Source organism: Coregonus lavaretus (assembly GCF_964263955.1).
Source record: "Coregonus lavaretus genome assembly, chromosome: 24".
In the NCBI taxonomy this organism is placed as follows: domain Eukaryota; kingdom Metazoa; phylum Chordata; class Actinopteri; order Salmoniformes; family Salmonidae; genus Coregonus; species Coregonus lavaretus.
In genome coordinates this window covers 33,318,794-33,345,119 of record NC_140011.1, presented here as the reverse complement: position 1 = coordinate 33,345,119, position 26,326 = coordinate 33,318,794, and the positions used below count along the sequence as shown (strand labels likewise).

The 26,326-nt window shown below is 46.0% G+C and overlaps 1 protein-coding gene across 1 annotated transcript; it reads left to right on the top strand.

The window, feature by feature from the left end:
* The first annotated feature begins 14,854 nt into the window (after window positions 1–14,854).
* LOC311099606 (steroid hormone receptor ERR1-like) lies at window positions 14,855–26,203 on the top strand. The gene is made up of 8 exons (XM_084140318.1): window positions 14,855–15,333; window positions 17,763–17,880; window positions 22,477–22,860; window positions 23,033–23,149; window positions 23,526–23,639; window positions 23,862–24,029; window positions 24,262–24,531; window positions 25,098–26,203. Exons 3-8 carry the CDS (start codon window positions 22,482–22,484, stop codon window positions 25,349–25,351), a joined length of 1,302 nt encoding a protein of 433 aa, XP_083996444.1. The 5' UTR covers window positions 14,855–15,333; window positions 17,763–17,880; window positions 22,477–22,481; the 3' UTR covers window positions 25,352–26,203.
* Window positions 26,204–26,326: the final 123 nt, after the last annotated feature.

The window sequence follows — 26,326 nt, the reverse complement described above, 5'->3', positions numbered from 1 at the left end:
TCAGCCAAGGGAGTGGGCTCACTCACAATTTTGCCTAAGAACACAGCCATGAATAAAGAATGGTACCAACACATCCTCCGAGAGCAACTTCTCCCAACCATCCAAGAACAGTTTGGTGACGACCAATGCCTTTTCCAGCATGATGGAGCACCTTGCCATAAGGTAAAAGTGATAACTAAGTGGCTCTGGGAACAAAACATCAAAATGTTGGGTCCATGGCCAGGAAACTCCCCAGACCTTAATCCCATTGAGAATTTGTGCTCGATCCTCAAGAGGCGGGTGGACAAACAAAAACCCACAAATTCTGACAAACTCCAAGCATTGATTATGCAAGAATGGGCTGCCTTCAGTCAGGATGCGGCCCAGAAGTTAATTGACAGCATGCCAGGGCGGATTGCAGAGGTCTTGAAAAAGAAGGGTCAACACTGCAAATATTGACTCTTTGCATAAACTTAATGTAATTGTCAATAAAAGCCTTTGACACTTATGGAATGCTTGTAATTATACTTCAGTATACCATAGTAACATCTGACAAAAATATCTCATAACACTGAAGCAGCGAACTTTGTGAAGACCAATGCTTGTGTCATTCTCAAAACTTTTGACCACGACTGTAGATAGATACAGTTGAAGTCGGAAGTTTACATACACCTTAGCCAAATACATTTAAACTCAGTTTTTCACAATTCCTGACATTTAATCCTAGTAAAAATTCCCAGTCTTAGGTCAGTTAGGATCACCACTTTATTTTAAGAATGTGAAATGTCAGAATAATAGTAGAGAGAATGATTTATTTCAGCTTTTATTTATTTCATCACATTCTCAGTGGGTCAGAAGTTTACATACACTCAATTAGTATTTGGTAGCATTGCCTTTAAATTGTTTAACTTGGGTCAAACATTTCGGGTAGTCTTCCACAAGCTTCCCACAATAAGTTGTGTGAATTTTGGCCCATTCCTCCTTACAGAGCTGGTGTAACTGAGTCAGGTTTGTAGGCCTCCTTGCTCGCACATGCTTTTTCAGTTCTGCCCACAAATGTTCTATAGGATTGAGGTCAGGGCTTTGTGATGGCCACTCCAATACCTTGACTTTGTTGTCCTTAAGCCATTTTGCCACAACTTTGGAAGTATGCTTGGGGTCATTGTCCATTTGGAAGACCCATTTGCAACCAAGCTTTAACTTCCTGACTGATGTCTTGAGATGTTGCTTCAATATATCCACATAATTTTCCTTCCTCATGATGCCATCTATTTTGTGAAGTGCACCAGTCCCTCCTGCAGCAAAGCACCCCCACAGCATGATGCTGCCACCCCCGTGCTTCACGATTGGGATGGTGTTCTTCGGCTTGCAAGCCGTCCCCTTTTTCCTCCAAACATAACGATGGTCATTATGACCAAACAGTTCTATTTTTGTTTCATCAGACCAGAGGACATTTCTCCAAAGAGTACGATCTTTGTCCCCATGTGCAGTTGCAAACCGTAGTCTGGCTTTTTTATGGCGGTTTTGGAGCAGTGGCTTCTTCCTTGCTGAGCGGCCTTTCAGGTTATGTCGTTATAGGACTCGTTTTACTGTGGATATAGATGACTCCAACCTAAGTGTATGTAAACTTCTGACTTCAACTGTATCAGTATATGTGAAAGTACTTCTGATATTTATTGATGTTGCTGAGGTAAGATAACGCCGTTTTTAAAGATTCATATATGGGCACTTGACCATGAGAGTGAGAGGATAGTTGTCACCTTAAGAAATGTTTTCCCAATTGATCTTGACATACTGGTCTCTGTCACTCCTGTTGTGCTCATGGTAGATGCCCAGTGTGTGGACATGTGGTTCTCAATTCACCCAGTTTTACTCTGAATGTCAATGTAGTCTGACTGGCCACTCCATGGAACAAAGTGAATGCAGGTTCTTGTGTGAAACGATTTCATGGACATCTCAATCATAGCCTTTTCGGAGTCATCTGTGATGAAGACTTCTGTCTCACTTGCGTTATCACATCATAACATCAGGTTATATGTGTTCATGGCTTAATAATACATAATGAATGTGCTATGTCAATTTATAAATAAAATGTAATAATTATTTTCATTTACAGAAGTAAACGTCTTATGATATATGGCACCTCCACCAGTCCAGAGGAGGATTTGGTCCATCTGCAGTAGTTGCTGTTGCCCCAACACTTCATGGCATTTCTGGTCCTGGGTAGAGCTACATCTCCCTCCATCAGCATCTGGCTCATCCTTTGGTGCAAAGAGTCGAGTGGATCACATAACGAAGATATGGATTGTAGACGTTATCTTAATCAGACACTGACTTGTGAGCTTATGAGTAAATCATATTTACCTTTGTTTGCCTCAAGGATCCTTGTAGTGATGTCTAAGGTGTTAGATTATTTGGTCCTGACATCTGAACAGGAGTGTACAGTTACATGGCAGCTGCCATACTGCTGTATTTCAATCTTTCTTGCTAGTTCAGCATTGTGTTTCTAGCTAGTGTTGTAAATTGGACAAATAATATGTACATTTTCAATATACAGTAGACTTGATTATTATATGTTTTTACACTGCTGCTACTCATTATTATCTATGCATAGTCACTTTACCCCTACCTACATGTGCAAATGACCTCGACTAACCTGTTCCCTCGCACATTTACCCTGTATATAGCCTTGTTATTGTTATTTTATTGTGTTACTTTTTATTTCATTTTTTACTTTAGTTTATTCAGTAAATATTTTCTTAACTCTATTTCTTGAACTGCATTGTTGGTTAAGGGCTTGTAAGTAAGCATTTCACGGTAAGGTCTACACCTGTTGTATTCGGTGCATGTGACAAATAACATTTAATTTGATTTGATATATAGCACTGAACAGTATTGTGCATTTAGAGTGAAGACTTACCATCCTCAATGGGCCGTTCTTGCAGAGGAGACAATCACTGCATGAGTGATTCTGAACACTACAGTGAGTTGAAACTTTAGAGAGGAGCTCAGCAGTGCCGAGGGCTCCAGCTCTTACCAGGGGAGAGTGGGCCTGGGAGAGGCCAAGCAGGAGCAGGGCCAAGATGGCGAAGATGAGGCTCTGGTCCATGTTCCTTCAGTGGGTGAAGCTGCTCAGAGAGGATCAGGTGGAAACAGGTGTGCGAGTGAGACAGAGCATAGTTTTTATACAGCCACACAGGGAGGGACCAGCAGTGGGTTTAGGCTATATGTCAACACTCGGGCCTAAAACAAGTATTTTAGAAGAGGGATTATTGCAGTAACCTCACCCATCTATTCAGTCACTGACTCAGGATACAGCTACAAGGGCGGGTAGAGTTGTGATAGCTATGTTTTTCATGAATAATCTTAGCTCTAATTAATCTTCATCTGATTACATATAATAGGCCTAGGCATCTACAATTTATGAGTCAAGTTGGACATATGGGAGTATGGAGTTGGCAAAGCTCCCATACTAAGACATTAAAATATCACTCCAAGAAGAGTGAATTTATAGAATTGTAAGGGTTGGTGTGAAGTGTGACCCAGGTGCGGTGCGGGATGTACAGTAGGCAGTAGGCAGAGATGGTGAAACAAGGATCTTTACTGGTGGTCCCGAAGCCAAAATACAAAATAACGGACTTATCATGATAAAAGAAAGGCGGAGCAAATAAGTCTCCAAAAACTGGTTGACAGCCAAAATACGAAATACTACCCATGACTGAAACAAATAACGAAACAGATCGAACACTTCTCAAGTACCTGTACATAGGTCTCCGATCAGACACTGAGTAGTGATTAAACGTTTTTATTCAAAAATCCACACCATACATCATCATACACATTACACACACCATTAATTCCCAAACCCAACATCACTAAAAATAACAATACAAAACTACCCACCACAATATATATCAAACACCCACAAAACCGAACAATAACAGAAATTACACCCCAGGGGAGCACCTTCCCTCCCCCTTTATACCCAGCTAAAAACACACACACAAATCCTAAATCCCTACCCCTCTACACTAACCCTAACCCCCCCTTACACCTCTCCCGAGCAGTATGCTGCCCCCACTTCCTCTCCTCTCTCTTCATTCTCCCCCTCAAATTCTGCTCCACCCTCCTCACTATCCCCTCCACACCCCCTTCTCTCCCTGTCCTTTCCATTTTCTGCCTAGCTTCCCACAACCCCCGTTTAAAGAGGCTTATGAGAAGCCAGAGCAGAAACCTGTCCCTAACCGTCCCCATCCACCTTGAGGACCAGGACCTTGCCTATAAAGGACAACGACCTAGCCCTCCACATCCCCAGCTTCCTCTGTGCCACTGCGATGCTCCTGTTCCAGTTCAGCGTCGCTGAGCCGGAGGTCTCAAACAAGACCCCGAGAATCTTCAGGGCCCCGATACAGAGAGATAACCCCCCAGGTACATCCGTCCTCCCACGCCATCTTCCGAAAAACTTAACGGAAGACTTAGCGTGATTGAGAACTGCTCCCGACGCTCAGGTGAATTCCCCAATGATGGCAAGGGACCTAGTCAGGCACGAGTCCTTGCATAGTAACAAGGAAGTGTCGTCGGCGTACTGCGTCATCTTAACGTGCAGCCCACCGCTCCCAGGGATAAGCAAGCCCTCCACCCCTGTGTCTGCCCTAATGGCAGCCCCCAGAGGCTCCATGTACAGAACGAAGAGGAGTGCCAAGAGCGGGCACCCCTGCCTGACCCCCGACGCGAGGTCAAAAACGTCACCCATGTGACCGTTTACATTAACCCGGCACCCTGCTCCGACATATAAAGCACGGATCCACCCTATATACTTCTCCCCAAAACCTAACCTACCTAACACCCTGAAAAGAAAATATCTATTCACTCGATCAAAGACTTTAGCCTGATCAAGTGCTGCTACCATTAACGGCAGCCCTCTTTCCTCTACCCAAGCGATGGAGTCCCTAATCAAACTCAGGTTCCACCTAATAGAGCGGCCCTCTATCCCACACGTCTGATCCTCATGGACGATGTAGGGAAGGGCTGTGCGCAACCGGTCCGCTAGAACCTTCGCAAGCAGTTTATAATCTACGCACAGCATGGTCAACGTCCGCCAGTTGCCAAGGTCTGTTGCGTCCCCTTCTTGTAAAGGAGTGACAGCACACCTACGGCCATCGATCCCCCCGGGACCCCCGTGTCGAGGATTGCCTTCAAGACTTCAAGGACTACCGGACCAAGTTTCCCCCAAAACTTCAGGTAAAACTCTGCCGGCAGCCCATCCATGTCACGCCCTGGCTCTGGGGACACTCTTATGTTGAGCCAGGGTGTGTAGATTTCTGTGTTGTAGGTCTAGTTGTTTCTTTTCTATGTTGCCAGTGTGGTTCTCAATCAGAGGCAACGAGTGTCAGCTGTGGCTGGTTGTCTCTGATTGGGAACCACATTTAAACAGGCTGTTTTCCCACAATAGTTGTGGGATCTTGTTCTAGTTGGTTGGTGTTAGACCGTTGACTGTCACGTTATCGTTTTGTTGTTTTGATCGTGTATCACCTATAATAAATATGTTCGCATTCAACGCTGCGCCTTGGTCCTCCTCTCTTACCGACGATCGTGACAGAAGATCCCACCAGAACTGGACCAAGCAGCGGGTCCAGGAGCCATCGCCAGGGAAAACCCTAGCGGATATCCAGCGCCTCCTCGACTGGGTCAAGCCGGGTGAGGAAGAGAGGGGCTTGACGTGGAAGCAGAAGGGCGAAAGGCTGGCGAGAAGTATGGAGACCTGGTCCACGGGTAGGAGTGAAGCCCATAACATTTTTAGGGGGGGGCTAACGCCGTGGACGACGGGCCAGCAGGAGACCGCGACAGAGCGGCCCAGCGGGTTGGCAGAGGAGGCCGCCAGGTTACGGGGGCCACTGGTCGAAGAGGGGATGGAAGGTGTAGAGGCACGGCGAAGGGTACTGGGGTGTGTTACCAGTCCGGTCCGGCCCGTTCCAGATCCCTGCGTAGGGCCAGTGGTGTGTGTCCCCAGTACGGTCCGGCCTGTTCCTGCTCCCCGTACCAGGCCAATGGTGCGAGTCTCCAGCCCGGTCCGGCCCGCTCCTGTTCCCCACACCAAGCCAGTGGTGCGCATCGCCAGCCCGGTCCGGCCCGCTCCTGCTCCCCACACCAAGCCAGTGGTGTGCGTCGTCAGCCCGGCACGGCCCGTGCCTGTTCCCCACACCAAGCCAGTGGTGCGCATCGCCAGCCCGGTCCGGCCCGTTCCTGCCCCCCACACCAAGCCAGTGGTGTGCGTCGTCAGCCCGGCACGGCCCGTGCCTGTTCCCCACACCAAGCCAGTGGTGTGCGTCGTCAGCCCGGCACGGCCCGTGCCTGTTCCCCACACCAAGCCAGTGGTGCGCATCGCCAGCCCGGTCCGGCCCGCTCCTGCTCCCCACACCAAGCCAGTGGTGTGCGTCGTCAGCCCGGCACGGCCCGTGCCTGTTCCCCACACCAAGCCAGTGGTGTGCGTCGTCAGCCCGGCACGGCCCGTGCCTGTTCCCCACACCAAGCCAGTGGTGTGCGTCGTCAGTCCGGCACGTCCCGTGCCTGTTCCACCGGTGCCTGGTCCGGCACCGGTCAGATGCTTCACGCCGGAGCTAGAGCAATCCGCTCCACCAATGTGCAGTCCAGCTCCGGCCAGCGGGGCCAGACCGGACCAGGGGTACTTTGGGGGGTTGGAGAGGGAGCGGGGATCTGGCCCGGAGCCGGATCCACCGCCTAGGCGGAGTGCCCACCCGGTCCCTCCCCTGTGGTATTTGGTTGGCGCGGTCGGAGTCCGCGCCTTTAGGGGGGGGTACTGTCACGCCCTGGCTCTGGGGACACTGTTATGTTGAGCCAGGGTGTGTAGATTTCTGTGTTGTAGGTCTAGTTGTTTCTTTTCTATGTTGCCAGTGTGGTTCTCAATCAGAGGCAACGAGTGTCAGCTGTGGCTGGTTGTCTCTGATTGGGAACCACATTTAAACAGGCTGTTTTCCCACAATAGTTGTGGGATCTTGTTCTAGTTGGTTGGTGTTAGACCGTTGACTGTCACGTTATCGTTTTGTTGTTTTGATCGTGTATCACCTATAATAAATATGTTCGCATTCAACGCTGCGCCTTGGTCCTCCTCTCTTACCGACGATCGTGACAATCCATCCCAGGCACCTTCCCTTTTCCCATCCTCCTGAGGGCGCTCTCAACCTCTTCGAGGGAGATCTGATCCTCCATCGCTTCTCTAATGTCCTCTGGCACTCGCCGGGACAGGTGCTCTAAAAATACATTTCCCTGCTCTACATCTACTGCCCTTTCTTGAAAAAAACCTCGGAAATGTTCCGTGGTCACCTTGACCATTTCCTCAGTTTCTCTCACTACTCTACCGTTTTCTTCCCTAACCCCGTACATTACCTTCCTACTCTGTCTTCCCCTAACTGATTTAAAGAACACGGCGGAACAAGTCTCGTCGTGTTCTAAAAACCCACTATGCGCACGTTCCAGGAAAGGGCGAGCCTTCCTCTCATGCACCTCCCTAAGTTGCGCCTTTAGGGCAGAGGATCTCTCCCAGTCTACCGACCCGCCGAGTTGGCCTGCCTCGAGCTTTAGGGCAGAGGATCTCTCCCAGTCTACCGACCCGCCGAGTTTGCCTGCCTCGAGCTCGAGTTCGAGCAGCCTTTGGATATGATCCACCTCACTCCTTTCCTCCCTCTTTTTCCTCTTACAATATCCTATTATAAAAACCCTAATCCTCACCTTTGCTATTTCCCACCACTCTAACACCCCCTCACACATGGACCGGAGGCCCTCAAGCCCCCTAAAGAAATCAACAAAACCGTTAACGAAAGCCTGCTCATCCAGTTCCTCCCGTTCTAACTTCCAGTACCTCCTACCAAAGAGGCAGACTGGTGCCCCCACCTGCAGCAGCACCCCGTCGTGATCCGAAAAAAACACAGGCAACAAACGCCCAGACAACTGACCCAGTGACCTGGATAGAAAAATATAGTCGAGCCTCCGCTCGACCCCTCTGGAGTTGCGCCATGTTGGACCTGCCATCGTCGGAGCAGTGTGCAGGCCCCCATCTACCAGACCATGGCACGCCATTAGCCCGGTGATGGCACCTGCACTACTGTCCCTCCCCCTCCCTATATCTATATTTAAAATCCCCCCCTATCACCAAGTGTCTATTCGTGGCACACAGCGGCGCCAGGCAGTCCACCATCTCCCTCCTGCCTGCCACCAACTGTAGCCCATACACCCCAATTACCCTATATCTATCATCCCTTACTGTGACATCCACCCCCAAAACCCTCCCCTGCATACCTACCAAAGTGCCCTCCACCTTCACCTCCCTATTCCCAAACAAAATCCCTACCCCCGATGAGTGCACCCCCCTATACCCCAAACCGACTCTCCCTTGTCCCACTCCCTCTTAAACCTTATTACATCCCCACTATCCCTTAGGTGAACCTCCTGTATAAAACAAACATCAAAACCGCCCTTCTTTTAACATCCTCCCTTACTCCCCGCACATTTAAAGTAACAAAAATAATCCCTGCCATAATACATTTCACAAATTACAACCTACTAAACCCCAAAAAACTAAACAAAACAGGAGGCTCACCTGATGCTCCCCTGCTCCATGTCCTCCTGTAGGGACTCCGACTCCCCCCCAGATGCCCCCCCACTCCCCTCCATCTCTCCAACCCAGGATGCAGGAATGGTGTTTGGCTCCTGGGTTCCCTGCATCCTGGGCTCACCACCATCCACCTCCAAAACCCCAATTTCAAAACAGGTTGGGAACAGTGCAGGGGATCGCCCTTCTCCCCCATGACACGCTTGGCCACCCCTCTCCCCCACCACCCATTTCCCTGTTCCTGTCCGAGGATCTCCCCCTCCTTTTCCCTCTCTTCTTTGGAGACGCCGGCAGTGGGGAGACCCAGCCCCCCTTGATCACCAGCTCCTCCATCATCTCCCTCACCTCATCCCCCTGGGCACTCGACATCTCGCTTTCCCCCCACTCCGGCCCCCTCCTCTCACCCCTTCTCCTCTCCTCCCAGGGCTGTGGCTGGCTCCTCCCCGACCTCCTCTCCCTCCACAGCCTCCGTCTCCGGCACCTCCTCTCCCACACTCCCCTCCGTCTCCATCTCCGGCACCACCTCTCCTTCCAGAACTGCTACGGCAGTCCCCTGCCCGTCCCCCTCTCCTCCCGGTGCTGGTCTCGGCTCCTCCTCCGTCGTCGATGGTATTGCCTCTGGCCCTGCGCTTGGGTCTGGAACTCCTCCTCCTCTTCCTCCTCCATCCCCCGCTCCTGCCCCTGCTCCCCCACCAGCTGCAGCTGCATACGACTTGTGACGAGCCGTCCACTCCCTCCACAGGTGTGCTGACGATCCACACCCGTGGCACTTCTTCGACTCGTCACAGTCCCTCGCCTCGTGTGCCTCAGACCCACACACCCTGCATTTCTTCGCCCCACATGAGGCGAAATTATGGCCATAGGCCATGCATCGTCTGCAGAAAGGGGGCTGACGGGCATAAAACAATGTCCCCCTGTCAGCCCCCAGGGAGAACAGAGCTGGAGGATGAAGGTAACCTCCCAGGCCCTTTGGGTCTTCCCTCAACAGATCCTGGAAGCTTATCCTCCCGTTCCAGAACCCTAGCGAGTCTTTGAGGAGCCTTGCCGAGGAGACATTGTCCATATACCTCCCCATTAAAGCCCTCACCTACTCATCCTTAACATGCGGGTTATACATGTTTACTGTTATTACTCTGAAGTTGTTCTTGGCCAAGCTTGTCACATCGTAGTGGCACATCGGCCTGGCCTTCTCCACCTCCCTCGCCTTTTTCATGACCTCATCATGCTTCCCCTCCGTGTGAAAAACCACATCATAAGCCCCTTCCAAGGGGTTCGCCTGGAGGCACATCACGTCCTTTACCGCCAGTTTTAACACTCCCATCAACAAAGTCCTCCCAAATGTTTCCCTTCCAAAAGGCTCCATGTCCTTCTCCTTCCACGCAAATCTAACTGCGTTCGTGATCCCAATCCTGGGAATCGCCCTAAAATTTGCATTTTTCGCCATCTCCGCGAGGAGAATAGCGCCCGCACCACTGCTCCGACTCTTCTCTATATTAGTTGCAAACAATTTTAATTGATTTAAACCACCGCTAGCTTCCTTCTTAGACAGTCGTAGTACTGCTTGACATAGAGAAACTAACAGAGAAAACTGAGCAGGGGAACACAGGGAAGTGAGGGCATAAATACACAGGTGAACAGGTAGACACAGGTGACACCAATAGGATAATGATTAGTCCAGACTGTGAGTGAGGAGGTGCCTAAGGTTGTCGGAGGATGACACCTAGTGGGTCGCTCCAGAACTGCGACCCCCTCCTGTAACATAGAATCCCTTAATAAATGAAAGTGCTGTATATATTACAATAATTCGGTGCATTTAACATATGAACATAAATCTGTATTGTAAAGCTTTACTGATTAAGGGCTCTATTCATTCCGTATTGCTGAAATTCAGCGTTACAGCGTGATTGAAATTTAAAGTCAATGTTCCTGTGTTAGCGGGGACTGCGTTCATGGTAAACGCTGCAGATGTCGGCTCAATAGGAAATGACCTTTACATTGCTAGCATGCGCTCTGTAACACTTCAACAATATAGATTGAATAGAGACCTAATGGTCCAAATGGTTCAGTTTTCAGCGAGGGAGTCCATTGTGGATGTACTGTCACTACTTTTTGGGGGGTACTTTTTACCCCAATTGGTAGTTACACTCTTGTCCCATCGCTGCAACTCCCGTATGGACTTGGGAGAGGTGAAGGTCGAGAGCCATGCGTTCTCCGAAACATGACCCTGCCAAGCCGCACTGCTTCTTGACACACTGCTCGCTTAACCCAGAAGCCAGCCACTCCAATGTGTCAGAGGAAACACAGTACAACTGGCGACCGAAGTCAGCGTGCATGTGCCTGGCCCGCCACAGGAGTTGCTAGAGCGCGATGGGACAAGGACATCCTGGCCGGCCAAACCTTCCCCTAACCCGGACGACGCTGGGCCAATTGTGCGCCGCCTCATGGGTCTCCCGGTCAGCTGCAACACGGCCTGGGATCTAACCCTGGTCTGTAGTGACGCCTCAAGCACTGCGATGCAGTGCCTTCGACCGCTGTGCCACTCGGGAGGCATAAACACCTACTTTTAATAGTAGGCTAACACTTTACATTAAGATATCGTTTATAAAGAGGGTACAAAGTTGTTTATAAATAGTAAATAATTTGTTTTAGATCATAAACTACAGATAATAGTTCGTTTACTATAGTTAAATTATAGTTTATTGTATTACATTGTTTAATATACATAGAGAAGAGTTGTAAACAATATGTTGATCCCATATTCATGTTATCTGACACACTGGGTGAGGTTGCTGCAGTAATCCCTCTGCTAAAAGGCATGTTAAGACCCGAAGTGATGATGAAAAGCATAAGCCTGACTGGTAGCCCCTCCCTATGTGGGTCTCTGACAGTCTCACACGCCTGCTCCTATGCACCGGATGACAGTATAAAAGGTCAGCCATTTAGATAAGGTAAAGAGGTCAATCAAACTCGACCAAAACAAAGGAGTTGCCATGGAATCGCGTGGGGGAAAGTTCCAGAGTCTCCTCATTGCCCTCCAGACATATGGGCCTGCATTTAGCCTATGGTTTATATGTGTATCTCACATGTTGAGGTAAAAAGCTGAGTATAATGCTTGTATGGATGTGAACCCCAACACATGTTCAGCGTAATCTGGGGTGGCAGGTAGCCTAGTGGTTAAGAGCGTTCGAATCCCTGAGCCAGCTAGTTGGGAAAATGTTGTGCCCTTGAGCAAGGCAGTTAACCCCTAACAACAACTGCTCGGACTTTAGTAACCAAATTGTGGGCCTGTTACAATACATCAATCATGACGGATTTGAGGAATATCCACTTTGTTAGATCAGATTTGTTGAATGTGCTCCAATCTGGTCAATGGAACGGTTTGCATCCCATTGACTCCTTTACCGCATCTATGGCTGCCATTTTCATACCATTCTGGAACTTTGAGGGGTCATGACATAGCCCCTCTAGTAATTCAATAGGATCTCAATGGGCTTATTCTACATTGCAGTGCAGGCTAGTTTGAGAGCATCAAACCGTGATTTATCCAGTGCTTGATTTGGGCAGGAGCTCACCAGAGCTGAGTACCAGCGCCTCAGATGTTCTTCTGCTTGAGCTCCTTTCCTCTTATAGAATATTAGCTCAAAAGTATTGTGGAGCTCCTGTACCTACCGGCACCCAAAATGAGTATCTGTAGCTATTTCAGTCCAAGTCAAGCACTGTATGGGTAAATTGTGACTGACTGACTCATCTACAAATAATAATGAGTCTTTATTTACGATGCAAGGTGATTTGTAGATCAGTCAGTGGGCAGTCGCCTGCAATGTCGAACAAGCCCAACAGCTCTGATAAACCGTCAAGCCTGCATGCGCAGTGGAGTCTGTGACCTTGTGCTCGAGGACAGGAACGCAGACGTCACCACAGACAGGCAGGCGCATACTGTAATTGACAATATAATAAAGACACCACTAGAGAGCGCTACAATACAACAACTAATCATATGTGACAATTCAGATTCCCCTGACATTGAAAAGCAAAAAAATTTATGTATATTGATCACATATCCTTTCTAAATCTATACCATTTATGTATGCTAAAATACTGCCACTCAAAACTAATGCTGACAGGTGACAGGTGTCCTATTACACAATGACCCAGTAATAACTAACACAACATGTGACATGCCATGTGGCCTAACAGTAATGTGTGTTTGGCTACTGGATGAGTAAAGTTAAGATATCAGTATGCTTTCTCCATTCAGACAGGATAGGGTTGTCTACTATATAGAGGGTGTCGGTCTTCAGAGATGCAATGACATGGAAGAATGGGAGTCCTAGAATGTAATGTTCTGCTGTCCGATGGAACATTTCCTGACATGACAAGGCCAACTTTTTTTAAATATATATCACTGGGGGTCTCTCTTTCACCCCTTCTCCCATTTCGACCATTCCCCTTTTCCCCATTTGTTCAGTTCACTCTTAGTTACTTAACCTTAGATGGACAAGAACAGGCTGAGGACACCCTAAATAATTAACCCCCTTTATATTTGTCACTACAACTGGATCACAAAGAGAGCAGCCTAGCTGTGTGGAAGCTATAGTAGGCATACACTTTTCACTATACAAAGCATGATCTGTATGATTGCTTGTTTTAGTGCCTGTGTGTCTGTTGTTCACACCTGCCTCTGGTCATATGACCTGTCAGCATGCCACCATCCCAGGCCATGGCCTCCTTTGACATACAGCACATTCATCCATAACTATTCTAAAGTCGTACAATGCTTCACATGACTCCTCAAAAGAGGAGTGTTTAAAGGACTAGGCAAAACATATTATGGTCTAACATCTTTATTAACAATAATGAATAAAAACATTCACTTCAAGCTCCTAAAACGAACAAAAGGCCAGAATATAGTCTATGTGAAACGCCGTTTTTGCAATAGGAGGATAATGTGTGTGGAGCTGGTGTGGAGGCTGACTGCAACATCATGCAGCCCGTTTGAAATGCAGCGCATGCGGAATCAGTGTATGACCTTCAATTCAAGGTCGATGTTTTTCTCAATGACACCGGGAACACTGACATCAGTCTCCAATCTCTCTGCAGTGTCTCTGAAAATATTCTCAGACATCATAGGTCTAACACATGAACATACAATACATTATTATAACCTAATTATTTTATGATTGATGGGTTTGATTAAAGCATGTTTAATGGAAAATATTTGCATTATAGGAGACTACCACATATAGTCTTCCTCATGATAAGCTATTTTAACAAATATACTACTTTGATAATTTCAGTTGCCAAATGGTCTGTTTTAAAAAGATTTTTCCGGGACAGGGGACATTGGTTGTCGGCTCTTTTCCATGAAAGCGATAGCATTGCACGAGCTCCTCTCGATTGCACATGCGCACCCCTCTCCCTTCCTCTATCGATGCCAGCTGTTATAGTCAAGTTACCAAGCGGATTCGAGACTTCGGTTTTTCCTCTTCTCATCTCGTTGCAGTTGTCCACTGACCCCCACTTCCTTGGCCTCGATCCAAACTCCGCGTACCAGCTGACGAGTGTTGCCTACGTAGCGCAGTGAGCCGGGTCAGTGTCACAAGACCGAGTTGACTGAGCGCGGTTGCAAACATTTTCCATACCATCTAAAGCTATGTTTACTATGGTGTCGTTTGATCCATTGGAGGACATGAATTCCACCGCATTACAGACACGTACGAATAGAATGTATTTTGCAAATTGGCCCATAATTAACTGGTTATTGTTCATTAGGAACTCAGGTATGACAGGACTAGGAAAGAGTGCAGAATTCATATTGTGTAGCTATTTTGGATTGCATAATCAAATAGCTGTTTCAGAAATGAAGTAGGCTAGGCCTATACCTACAAATTTTCAAACTGCATAAGCAATCCAAAAAGCAGCCTTTATGGAAATTAGTAGGCCTAACTAATTGACCTTCCTGGTAAAATAAAGGTAAAATAAAAAATAAAAATAAAAGATCGCCTATTATTGGTCCAACTATTTATATATGGTTTCAAATGTAAATTATTGAAATCCCTGAACCTGTAAAACGAATTATGGCATATTACTGGTTTGCATTTTCTATATGCGATGTATAAAACACTAAACCAGTGAGGCTGCAGGCAGACGCTAGGCTACAGTAGGTCATTTTTCATTGTTGCAACGCCGATGACGCTGATGGAAGGAGGCTGGATTGGAGGGCGCGCACGGACGTAACGGAGACACCGCAGACGCAAATTGAGAGAGGGAGGAGAATGGACAAGGGATAGGCTATACGTAACTAGAACCTCAGTTGTAGCAGCGAGGATAATCTACCACAGTAACATCAATATGCGGGACCAGGCCTGATAAGAGAATAGCCTATGCCTATGGATTAAATACCAAATTTGGTTGACAATTTTTTATCAGCTGCAATCAGTCTTTCGACGCTGTGTCCCTTGATACATTGTCGCAACATAGTTTCTATTTTCAAGCAATCATTTTAGAAACATTTTGCGCTAAGACGACTGATCGCAGCTCAGATCCTGCAATTTAAACATAAATAAATGTTATAGGCTATTATTTTGGTCACGAGCTGCATCCACTGTTGTGGCAATGTCGAAAACCCGGTGAGTTTAACCGTGGCTTATAGTGGAGTTCTGTGGCTTCCGTAGCTACGGTACTGCCTGGTTTGAGACCTCTTTCCTGCGATGTTCACACAAATACAAGTAAGTGCTTGATAATGGTCAATATTGTAAATCTCTCAAAATATAGGCTTACTGTAGTCTGTATTCCGTCTGAATCATTTGCACCCGCGGTTCCTCTCTATTCTGCAGCTGATTAACTTTGCGTGACCACGTTATTGAAGGGGACGCGCGAACGATAATAGTAACGGTGCGTTGGTGTAATAATAAGATACCGAATGCTTTGGCATGTGTGTTGTGTCACTGGGACATCATGACTGACCCAAAGAGTTAGGTCAATCCCCTCAAACCTACAGCAACCTATAGCTTTACCCTCAGTCGTCAGCGCAATTTGGTTACCTACACATTTTCATGTAGGCTTTTATTAATCCAAACAGATTGGTATGAAATAGAACCAAATAAAGTATCCTTACTGTAGCATTTGGTCTGCAGTGGACTAGTTTTTGTTTCTGGACTTTGCCTACCACAGTTAAGTCATCGAATTTTACATATATATTTTTTTTATCATTTAGCAGACAGACACTTATCCAGTGTGATTTACAGGAGCAATTAGGGTTAAGTGTCTTGCTCAAGGGCACAGATAGTCGGCTCAGAGATTCAAACCAGCAACCTTCCAGTTACTGGCCCAAAGCGCTTAACCGCTAGGCTACCTGCCACCCTTATCTCTCCAGGTAAAGGCTAGTCCTGACCAATAGTCTTTGATGGCATACTGAGTGACAACCATCATTTAAAGATACTTTTATGCTTTATGAACTCAGTTTAAACATACACAGTCCAGTTTCTCAACTGCTGTTCAGTTAGTACATTTCATCATCAGAATGCAGGTGAATAGTCTCCCAAGGGAATGACCTGTGCAAACTATGGCCCTCCAGGACCAGGATTGAGATTCCTGCTCTTAAGAAGCCATAATCCAGTTTTGCAATTAACCTTTCACCGGTCTGAGATCAGTTACCAAGGTCACCTCTGCTGCTCTCACTGTCTCTCCACAGTGCTACATGCAAAGCTTTCAGATTGAACTTTAGATATGTCACACTCCTCAGTCCTTAACACAGAAACACCAATTGTGCTCTAACAGTTCTAAATCTGAGATAAGGAACATTTACAGAAACAGTTAACTAAAAACAAATACCGGTACCAGACAAAGGAAGGAGACAGAATTGGGTCTTTTGTTGATGCTGTTACTGTTGAGTTTGAAGGGTAATTTGTCAAGATAGATTTACTTTGCTCAGAGCTCATGATGGTCATTCAAAGCCTTTTTACCCTTTTTATAATGTGCTAGATGTTGTAGAAGATGGTGCCTGTCATCATGCAGAACTTGAGTTAGTAAAAAGATGACGCTACCTAGAAACGGTTTTAGACTCTTGTTATTTGTCTGTCAGTTTTTGAGCTTCACTTTAGATTAAACTATTTGTGATGCATGTGAACAATAGTTATGGTGCTGTATTTTCAACCTAATATATGAAAATGTATATGAATAATTATGCACTATTTGATACATAGACATGTAAATCAGAGATACTTTTCACTTTCCCCCCATAATATACAAATTTAGTCATCTTATCCCCTAACATTTCTTCCAATATTTTGTTGTCCCCCTCTCTTAAAACATTCACCCAACTTAAACCTTTTCTGTGTTCTTGTGTCTGAGGGAGGCCGAATTGCAGTTACTCTATCTGTCCTTCAAGCTTTCCTGTGACTTTGACCTTTGGAATGTGTCACAGAGGGAGAGAGTTAGGGGGAGGGGTGGTTGAGTGTAGTGTGCAGAAACAAGTGTATGTGTGCTTGTGTGGGAATGAGAAAAGTGACTGCAATGATCTAAATTGTGCCTGTGAGAAAGACAAAGAAATGGTTTCCCCCTCTGTCAGCAATTTCTACAAAATGGTGTTGATGAAGTCAACGATGTAGTCCCCTGTAGCTCAGTTGGTAGAGCATGGCGCTTGCAACGCCAGGGTTGTGGGTTTGTTTCCCATGGGGGGCCAGTATGAAAATGTATGCACTCACTAACTGTAAGTGGCTCTGGATAAGAGCGTCTGCTAAATGATGTAAATGTAATGACAGGACACTGTGTATGATAGACAGTCACTCAGTAATTTGATACAATTTGGTTTAGAGATAGGGAGTAGTTTGACAAATCTCTCTCCCACACACACACGTTTTGTTCGCTATACATTTCCATACCCTAATAAGCTTGAAACAACTACACAGAGTACTTAAAATATGATTGAGCCCTATAACAAGAAAGAACACTAACATCTCCAGGCTTATGTTGGATAAAGCAACCATTATGTTTGGTGTACAGTACATACAGTATGTACACGTGTGTGTGTGGGGGAGTTAAGATTTAGATAAAGTAACAATTGGGAGACCAAGATTAAATGGGTTTTGTCCCTGTCCATGCACATAAAAATACATGACCTGAGGAGAAATTATAAATGTTTCGTCTTCCCTCTTAGGTTTCCTGATAATCGGACTGTTCTACCCAGACCATAGCCACAATTCTAAACCAATAGAAAGTGAGTGGGCTTACCAGGAGAGGAGAGGAATACGGCTTTCCTGCAGCTCAACACACAGGTAATTGCTTTGTCTTCAATATCCTTCAATCAAATCTGAACCATCAGTAATTATGGATGTTCAATAGTGATCTGATCTATTAATGCAGTTGTGAAGTTATATGCTGAAACTATTTTGTAGATATGGTCAAACTGATTGATTTTAAGCACTAACAAAGTGTAGGCCTATATACACTCAGCCTGTGGAGTATAAACTTGATAAAAGTTTGAGGAGTTTAATGATTTCACAGATCAGAAAGTTGCCATTATTTGTCAAATTAAAGTTGTTTATTTATGATGTGTTTGCTTTTTATCCAGACTTCTAGCTATGCTACTAAGGCACCCTTGTCTCAGTCTGTCATTGAATGACTATTACGTTAACTACTTCCTATTATGCATCAGACCTCCCATCTCCTCCTGTCTGAAAAGCAACATTCGATTTCGACACGTTTGAGGATCATGACACGTTTTAGACGCGTTATAACATGTTAGCTACGTTGAATAGCCTGTCAACAACACAAACCTGCGTGATAATATCGCCGAGGGCAAGCAAATACTTGGGGAACTCAAGCTACATTGAGGGAGATAGCTAGCTGTCTAGAGGTATGTTGATGTCACCTGATGAGAAAAGCCAACAATACACATTGATTGCTAGCTCAGTTAGCTAACGTTAGCTAGCTAGCTACTGGTATCTTTTCTTTAGAACTTCAATTTGGGATTACCTAGCTAATTAGCTAGATGTTAACTAAATTGACGTTTTCCATTCAGCTAGATAACCGAACATCCAACACAGATCTCGATAGTTAATATTTGCTTGAAGGCTAGCTCGTTGTGTCTGAGAATGTGCAAACGCCACACATGGAACTTCACTTGCTATAACGGCTAACTGTGATACTGTCTAGTTAGCTAGCTAAATTCCTTATAAAGTCAGGCAAAATAATAGGGACGTGGCATTAATTTTCTTATTATCTACACTCTTTCCTTTACCTGATCAACCTGCCTCTTTCACAGTCTCGTGAATGGCTTTGCCCGACTTAAAGTAACTAAAAATAGCTAGTAAATGCATAGCTGCTAACACAGTTAGCTAGCTAACTCACATGCACTGCACATTTATTGAATCTTGCGGGTGCTTCTTCCGGTTGTCTCTCGATTTTGAGTTCAGCGGGGGTGACAGATGATACTGTTAAGGCTCATTCTGACAAATAGGCGTGAAGACCTCAGCATTTGTCAGATCATTGCCAGATAATTGACATCTCTGTGTTAGCACTTCATTTTATCACTCTTGAATATGTTAATTTGTTAAAAGTCAGGAAAGTATTATTTACCTGTTGGGATCATCATTATCAGAAAATTGTAATTATTGAATAGCTTCACAAATAATTGGGAAATAATAAATGGTCACCTATGCCAAAGATGGGAGCTAGATCAGGGTGTGAAATTATTTGCATGGATATATTTTACTAGAAAGCATCTGTGTCTGTTTCTCTCTCCCTCCTTTGCAGTTGGACTGTAACTCCTGTTACAAATAGTAGAGAGGTGGGGTTGGGGCCAGGGTAGTAATGTCATAGTTGACGTGTTACGTAAAGATTACAGGCCATAGTGAACAGCGTGTGAGAAGCATTGGGCCACCCAAAGTACATTGGCCCACATTGCAACACCTCCTGCTGAGCTGTGGAAAGGAGGAGAAGGGTAGGCCCAGTGGCCTACAGTGTAGAGTTCAGAGACAGGTTCCCCGTTTTACACAATCCCTGTCTGTGTGCTGTCATAATCCCACAATCTCTGGGTTTTTTTGTAACATTTTTGCATTGCATTTTGAAAGAGTTCTCTTTCTTCAGATGATTAAGTGATAAACGCCCATGCACAACTGTCTCTAATGCTGTTTGTAGGTTCCAGTGCGTCATAATGGAGAGTGTTGTCCATCTCCGTACTGGGATTCCTTATGGGGTTAAGGGATTGCTGCTACTCTGCTCTGGATTAATGACCCTAATCTGGAGAGGTCAGAGTAGGTTGGAGCTGGGATTATGGTCTCTCTCACATTTTAACATTTTTACATACGGTTCTCTCACACGCACTCTCCATCGCCTACTTCTCTCTCTCATTGTTATGTCAAATTATTCTCTGCTGGTGTGCAGCCATTTGTCTTTTTTTTCCCCAGTCATTTTAGCAGACGCTCTTATCCAGAGCGACTTACAGTTAGTGAGTGCATACATTTTCCATACTGGCCCCCCGTGGGAATCGTACCCACAACCCTGGCGTTGCAAGCGCCATGCTCTACCAACTGAGCTACAGGAGGTCTTATAGGCTACTGGTTGTTGCATATTTATGAGGGAATAGGCAGCCACACTGCAGTAGGGCTGGGAATTGCCAGGGACCTCACGATACGATATTATCACGATACTTAGGTGCCGATACGATATGTATTGCGATTCTCACGATTCTATATTTATTGCGATTCGATATTGCGATTTGATGTTCCAAGTACACTACCAGTCAAAAGTTTTAGAACACCTACTCATTCAAAGGTTTTTCTTTATTTTTACTATTTTCTACATTGTAGAATAATAGTGAAGACATCAAAGCTATGAAATAACACATATGGAATCATGTAGTAACCAAAAAAGTGTTTATCAAATCAATTCCTCAAATAGCCACCCTTTGCCTTGATGACAGCTTTGCACCCTCTTGGCAATCTCTCAACCAGTTTCACCTGGAATGCTTTTCCAACAGTCTTGTAGGAGTTCCCACATATGCTGAGCACTTGTTGGCTGCTTTTTCTTCACTCTGCGGTCCGACTCATCCCAAACCCTCTCAATTCGTGTTGAGGTCGGGGGATTGTGGAGGCCAAGTCATCTGATGCAGCACTCCATCACTCTCCTTCTTGGTCAAATAGCCCTTACACAGTCTGGAGGTGTGTTGGGTCATTGTCCTGTTGAAAAACAAATTATAGTCCCACTAAGCCCAAACCAGATGGGTTGGCGTATCGCTGCAGAATGCTGTGGTAGCCATGCTGGTTAAGTGTGCCTTGAATTCTAAATAAATCACAGACAGTGTCACCAGCAAAGCTCCCCCACACCATAACAACTCCTCCTCCATGCTTTACAATGGGAAATACACATGCGGAGATCATCCGTTCACCCACACCGCATCTCACAAAGACACGGCGGTTGGAACCAAAAATCTCTAATTTGGACTCAAGACCAAAGGACAAATTTCCACCGGTCGAATGTCCATTGCTCGTGTTTCTTGGCCCAAGCAAGTCTCTTCTTCTTATTGGTGTCCTTTAGTAGTGGTTTCTTTGCAGCAATTCGACCATGAAGGCCTGATTCACACAGTCTCCTCTGAACAGTTGATGTTGAGATGTGTCTGTTACTTGAACTCTGTGAAGCATTTATTTGGGCTGCAATATCTGAGGCTGGTAACTCTAATTAACTTATCCTCTGCAGCAGAGGTAACTCTGGGTCTTCCTTTCCTTTGGCGGTCCTCATGAGAGCCAGTTTCATCATAGCGCTTGATGGTTTTTGCGACTGCACTTGAAGAAACTTTCAAAGTTCTTGAAATGTTCCGTATTGACTGACCTTCATGTATTAAAGTAATTATGGACTGTCGTTTCTCTTTGCTTATTTGAGCTGTTCTTGCCATAATATGGACTTGGTCTTTTACCAAATAGGGCTATCTTCTGTATACCCACCCTACCTTGTCACAACACAATGCATTAAGAAGGAAAGAAATTCCACAAATTAACTTTTAAGAAGGCACACCTGTTAATTGAAATGCATTCCAGGTTACTACCTCATGAAGCTGGTTGAGAGAATGCCGAGAGTGTGCAAAGCTGTCATCAAGGCAAAGGGTGGCTATTGAAGAATCTCACATTTAAAATATATTTTGATTTGTTTAACACTTTTCTGGTTACTACATGATTCCATATGTTATTTCATAGTTTTGATGTCTTCACTATTATTCTACGATGTAGAAAATAGTAAAAATAAAGAAAAACCCTTGAATGAGTAGGTGTGTCCAAACTTTTGACCGGTAGTGTATGTCTACTGCTGAGAGACGAGAGCATGAGAAAATTAGTTTTGATCAGTCATGGAAATAAAAGTGCTGAAAACAAGCTAAATGATCAAAAGTACCCGATTTTTGGCGCAGGTGCAGCTGACCAGCGCTAGCTAACGTACTTTGACTCCACTATAATATTGTCCAAAATAATATCCCGATATGTAACTGTAGCGGTTTTTCCTCCCATCACTACACTGCAGTGCCTTACATTTTGACTGTGAAAGCCTACAGTCTGTTTTTGCTTTTAATAAGGGAAAAGGAGGCATATTGCAGAGTGGGTATTATGTTCAGTCTATGCAGCTCTCTGTTGATGCTTGACAGTCAAGCCAAAGGTGTCTTCGCCGTGACATGTCAGATGTCAAGCCAGTGATATAATTCAGCGATGAGGCAACAGCTTTGATTATCTTAATGTTGACTCCTTAGGATTGATGATGGTCCTGGTTGTCTGGAGGGGTTTATTGATACTAACATGTAATGAAAGGGTGATACAGAAGTGGATATGTGACAATCTGAGACCTCTGTCTCACTCCCCCCCTCACATCTTTCTCCCCTCTGTCTGCAGTGATCATGTCTTCCAGGGAGCGTCGGTCAGACCTATACATCAAGGCAGAGCCCAGCAGTCCAGAGGGAGGTGGAGGAGGCCGGGCCAGCCCAGGGGGAGCCTCCTCAGACTCCTCACAGAGTGGTGGAGGAGGGACAAGAGGAGACGGGGTTGGGCGCTACTCACCCCCTCTGTACACACCGGGCCTGCGCTGCCACTTCAAGGAGGAGGGTGCTGATGGGGCGGAGGAGGGATCCACAGGTAGCGGAGGAGGGCGGTGCAAGTATGCCCTGAGCACGCTACCCAAGAGACTGTGTTTAGTGTGTGGAGACGTAGGGTCTGGCTACCACTACGGTGTAGCCTCATGTGAGGCATGCAAGGCCTTCTTCAAGAGAACCATCCAGGGTAAGGATGGGTGTGTGGGTGAAGTTGAGTGTGTTTCCTGTGCGTTTCTGCAATCCAGTATAATGAATGAAATGGGATAGACCTTGACTGCTTTGACAGAAGTCTCATATCGCTATTGTTGGTTTCTTCTCCTTGTCTCCGTCCTTCTTTCCACCTCCTTGCCTTACCTAAGGTAACATTGAATATAGCTGTCCGGCGTCAAACGAATGTGAGATCACCAAGAGGCGCAGAAAGGCTTGCCAGGCATGTCGCTTCACCAAGTGCCTTAAAGTAGGCATGCTGAAAGAGGGTGAGTATATGATCCAGAGCCCTTGACTAGTGGACTGCTCTGTTTGATGCAGTGTGAAAAGTAGTTATTTGATTAAGATCTGCCTTTTTTTTATCTCCATACTTCTCCAAACAAAGGGAGTTTGTTTGTCTCTTTTTCCCTCCTACTCTCCTACTCTCTCACTCTCCTACTCTCTCACTCTCCTACTCTCTCACTCTCTCACTCTCCTACTCTCCTACTCTCCTACTCTCCTACTCTCTCACTCTCCTACTCTCTCACTCTCCTACTCTCTCACTCTCCTACTCTCCTACTCTCTCACTCTCCTACTCTCCTACTCTCTCACTCTCCTACTCTCCGTATCACTTTCGCTCCATTGTCGTGGTGTTGTGTGTTGCAGGAGTCCGTCTGGACCGGGTCAGAGGAGGGAGGCAGAAGTATAAAAGGCGCCCAGAGGTGGAGAATGCGACCTACCAGAGTGCCCCTCTACCGCTTAGGAAGGAAGGGGAGAAAGGTAGGAGATTATTCAGGATACATTTTCAGAGTTTGTCTTGAAAGAACACTCTTAAATGTGCAGTCCATTTTTCCAGAGAGCCCTCATTTCTCAACAGAAGCATCAAGTAACATCATGGAACTATTTCCACACAAGGACGAGTTTAGATGAACATAGTGCCTTTGTTCTTTGTGACATCAGTTGTGCCATGACCTTTGCTTTCTGTTTGTGTGTGTGACCCAGGCTCCTCCAACATCATCGTGTCCCACCTCCTGGTGGCAGAGCCAGAGAAACTGTTTGCCATGCCTGACCCCCTGCAGCCTGATACGGCTCAGCGCACACTCACCACCCTCTGTGACCTCGCGGACCGCGAGCTGGTCGTCATCATCGGCTGGGCCAAACACATCCCCGGTAAGGGGGGCAGTGGAGAGGAATTGGCGGGGGAGGGAGATTGACATGGGAAGAGAATGGTGGAAAGTATGGAAAGTGAAGTGAAATAAGTTAGTGGGAACTAGCCCTCAGCTCTTATCAGTAGCCCAGCAGTGGTTCACTATGCCTTAATCAGGGACTAGAAGGCTGTCTCGTTGTATCATCTTTTTGCCTAGTGATTGATCAGTCAGTCTACCCTGTCCCCCCCTTGCAGGCTTCCTGTCGCTGTCCCTGGCAGACCAGATGTCGGTGCTGCAGTCCGTGTGGTTGGAGGTGCTGGTGCTGGGTGTGGCCTTCCGCTCCCTGGGCTGTGAGGATGAGGTAGTGTTCGCTGAGGACTTTGTCCTTGACGAGGAGATGTCCCGCGTGGCTGGACTGACAGAGCTCAACGCAGCCATCAGCCAGCTGGCCCGACGCTTCCGCTCCCTGCAGCTTGACCGGGAGGAGTTTGTCATGCTCAAAGCCATCGCACTCACTAACTCAGGTAAACTAGCTATACAAAAGTATACCCATAGAATACCCATACAATCAGCATTAGGCGGAGTGTCATAACATGAAAATGTGATGAAAGCAGTAGGTGAGACTGAAATACCGAACCCTCCATATGTACAATTAGTTGCTAATATGACGACATGCTTTATTTGAAGCGCTATTCTACTTTCAGTTTCATTAAGCAACAGTTTATGTCCAATAGTTTATTTAAAAGAAAATACAACTCAAGAAATCAGCGAAGACAGATTAGTAAAGATCTGTGTCATAGTCTCAATCTCTGAAGAGATTGTTGATGAAAATAACTCCAGCCCTGAGGGACTGACAGACAATTGCTGTAAACAGCAGATTCACCCCTACGGTCTGCTTAGCCCACAAAGGCACTATTTGTTATGCAAATATAAAGATGGTCATTACTCTGGACCGGTTTGTCCTGTTCCTTAATCACCCACGTTTGCTTACAAAACCCTCTCTCCAAAAGATAAAAGAAAGCGTTTAGAAAATACACCCTCTTCCCCCACTGATATACACTCTGACCATGCTCCCCCTCTCCCCTGCCAGACTCTGTGTACATAGAGGACATGGAGGCGGTGCAGAAGCTGAGGGACCTCCTCCACCAGACCCTGTTGGAGATGGAGTGCCAGCGACGCCCCGAGGACCCCCAGCGGGCGGGGCGCCTCCTCCTCACCCTCCCCCTCCTCCGTCAGACGGCTGGTCGCGCCCTCACCACCTTCTACAGCATCAAGACCCGAGGCGGCGTGCCCATGCACAAACTCTTCCTAGAGATGCTGGAAGCCATGATGGACTCGCCCTAGAGAGAAGGGAGGATGAGGAGAAGCCAAGGAGAGCGGATGCAAGGCCACGATGAGAGACAGGCATGGCTGGCTGGTGTGAATGGAGAGGTTATTATTAGATTTTGATAATGAAGAATGTGGAGATTATCTCTGGATTTTTTTGCATAGCCTCTTCGGAGATTCAAAATTGTGTTTAAAAAACGGAGAAAACATGTATACATGTTGTAGATGCCCTCAGTGGAGGTTGATGGTGGAGTTTAACTCCTTAATACCTGACTGCCAAACTTCATTGAAAGAGTCCAAGACTTAGTCAGCATGAAAATGGGAAGAAACTCAATGAAAGACATCCAATAAATTTGAATGTCAGAATCATATTAGATTTCCACTATCCCTAAGGTTTTTCATTTGTAGCATTATCCACTGGGCACAGACGTCAATTCCACGTCTATTCCATGTTGGTTCAACGTAATTTCATTGAAATGATGTGGAAACAACGTTGATTCAACCAGTGTGTGCCCAGTGGGTAATCTTCACATCAGAAACTACTGAAGGACTGCAGTTAGATATCTAAGACCAGACTGTAACCTTGTGGCTTAGTCTTGATTGTGAAAAATGCAATATCTCCCTCCACACAAAAGTCATACTAAAATACAGGCAAAGAAACAACCATTTACAAAGACTTCAGTATAGGGTCAGACCAACATGCACCCAGAAGAGTAGTACACAGACACACAGTCTTACAATTTACACATAGGAATTACTTGCAATATTTTTAAAGCCATACAATACTTTACATACAAAAAAAAGAATAGTGTTGACTAGGCAATGACTGGCTATATGTATAGACCTGGGTGGCAGGGGGGGGGGGGGGGGGGGGGGGTGGAAAAACAGCTTATATAAGGCTCTGCAATTGATTATTAGTCCAAGAAAAGAGAATATGATGATTGTGTCTCTGTACTTGGAAGTTGTTCAATTTTATTTATACTGTAAGTAGTC

What these genes read in the sequence shown, in the direction of transcription:
- LOC311099606 (XM_084140318.1), top strand. Translation starts at nt 22,482, where the DNA reads ATGTCTTCCAGGGAGCGTCGGTCAGACCTATACATCAAGGCAGAGCCC. An exon ending in AGTAGGCATGCTGAAAGAGG is followed by an intron (nt 23,150 to 23,525) that starts GTGAGTATATGA and finishes TGTGTGTTGCAG; the next exon opens with GAGTCCGTCTGGACCGGGTC. An exon ending in CATCGCACTCACTAACTCAG is followed by an intron (nt 24,532 to 25,097) that starts GTAAACTAGCTA and finishes CTCCCCTGCCAG; the next exon opens with ACTCTGTGTACATAGAGGAC.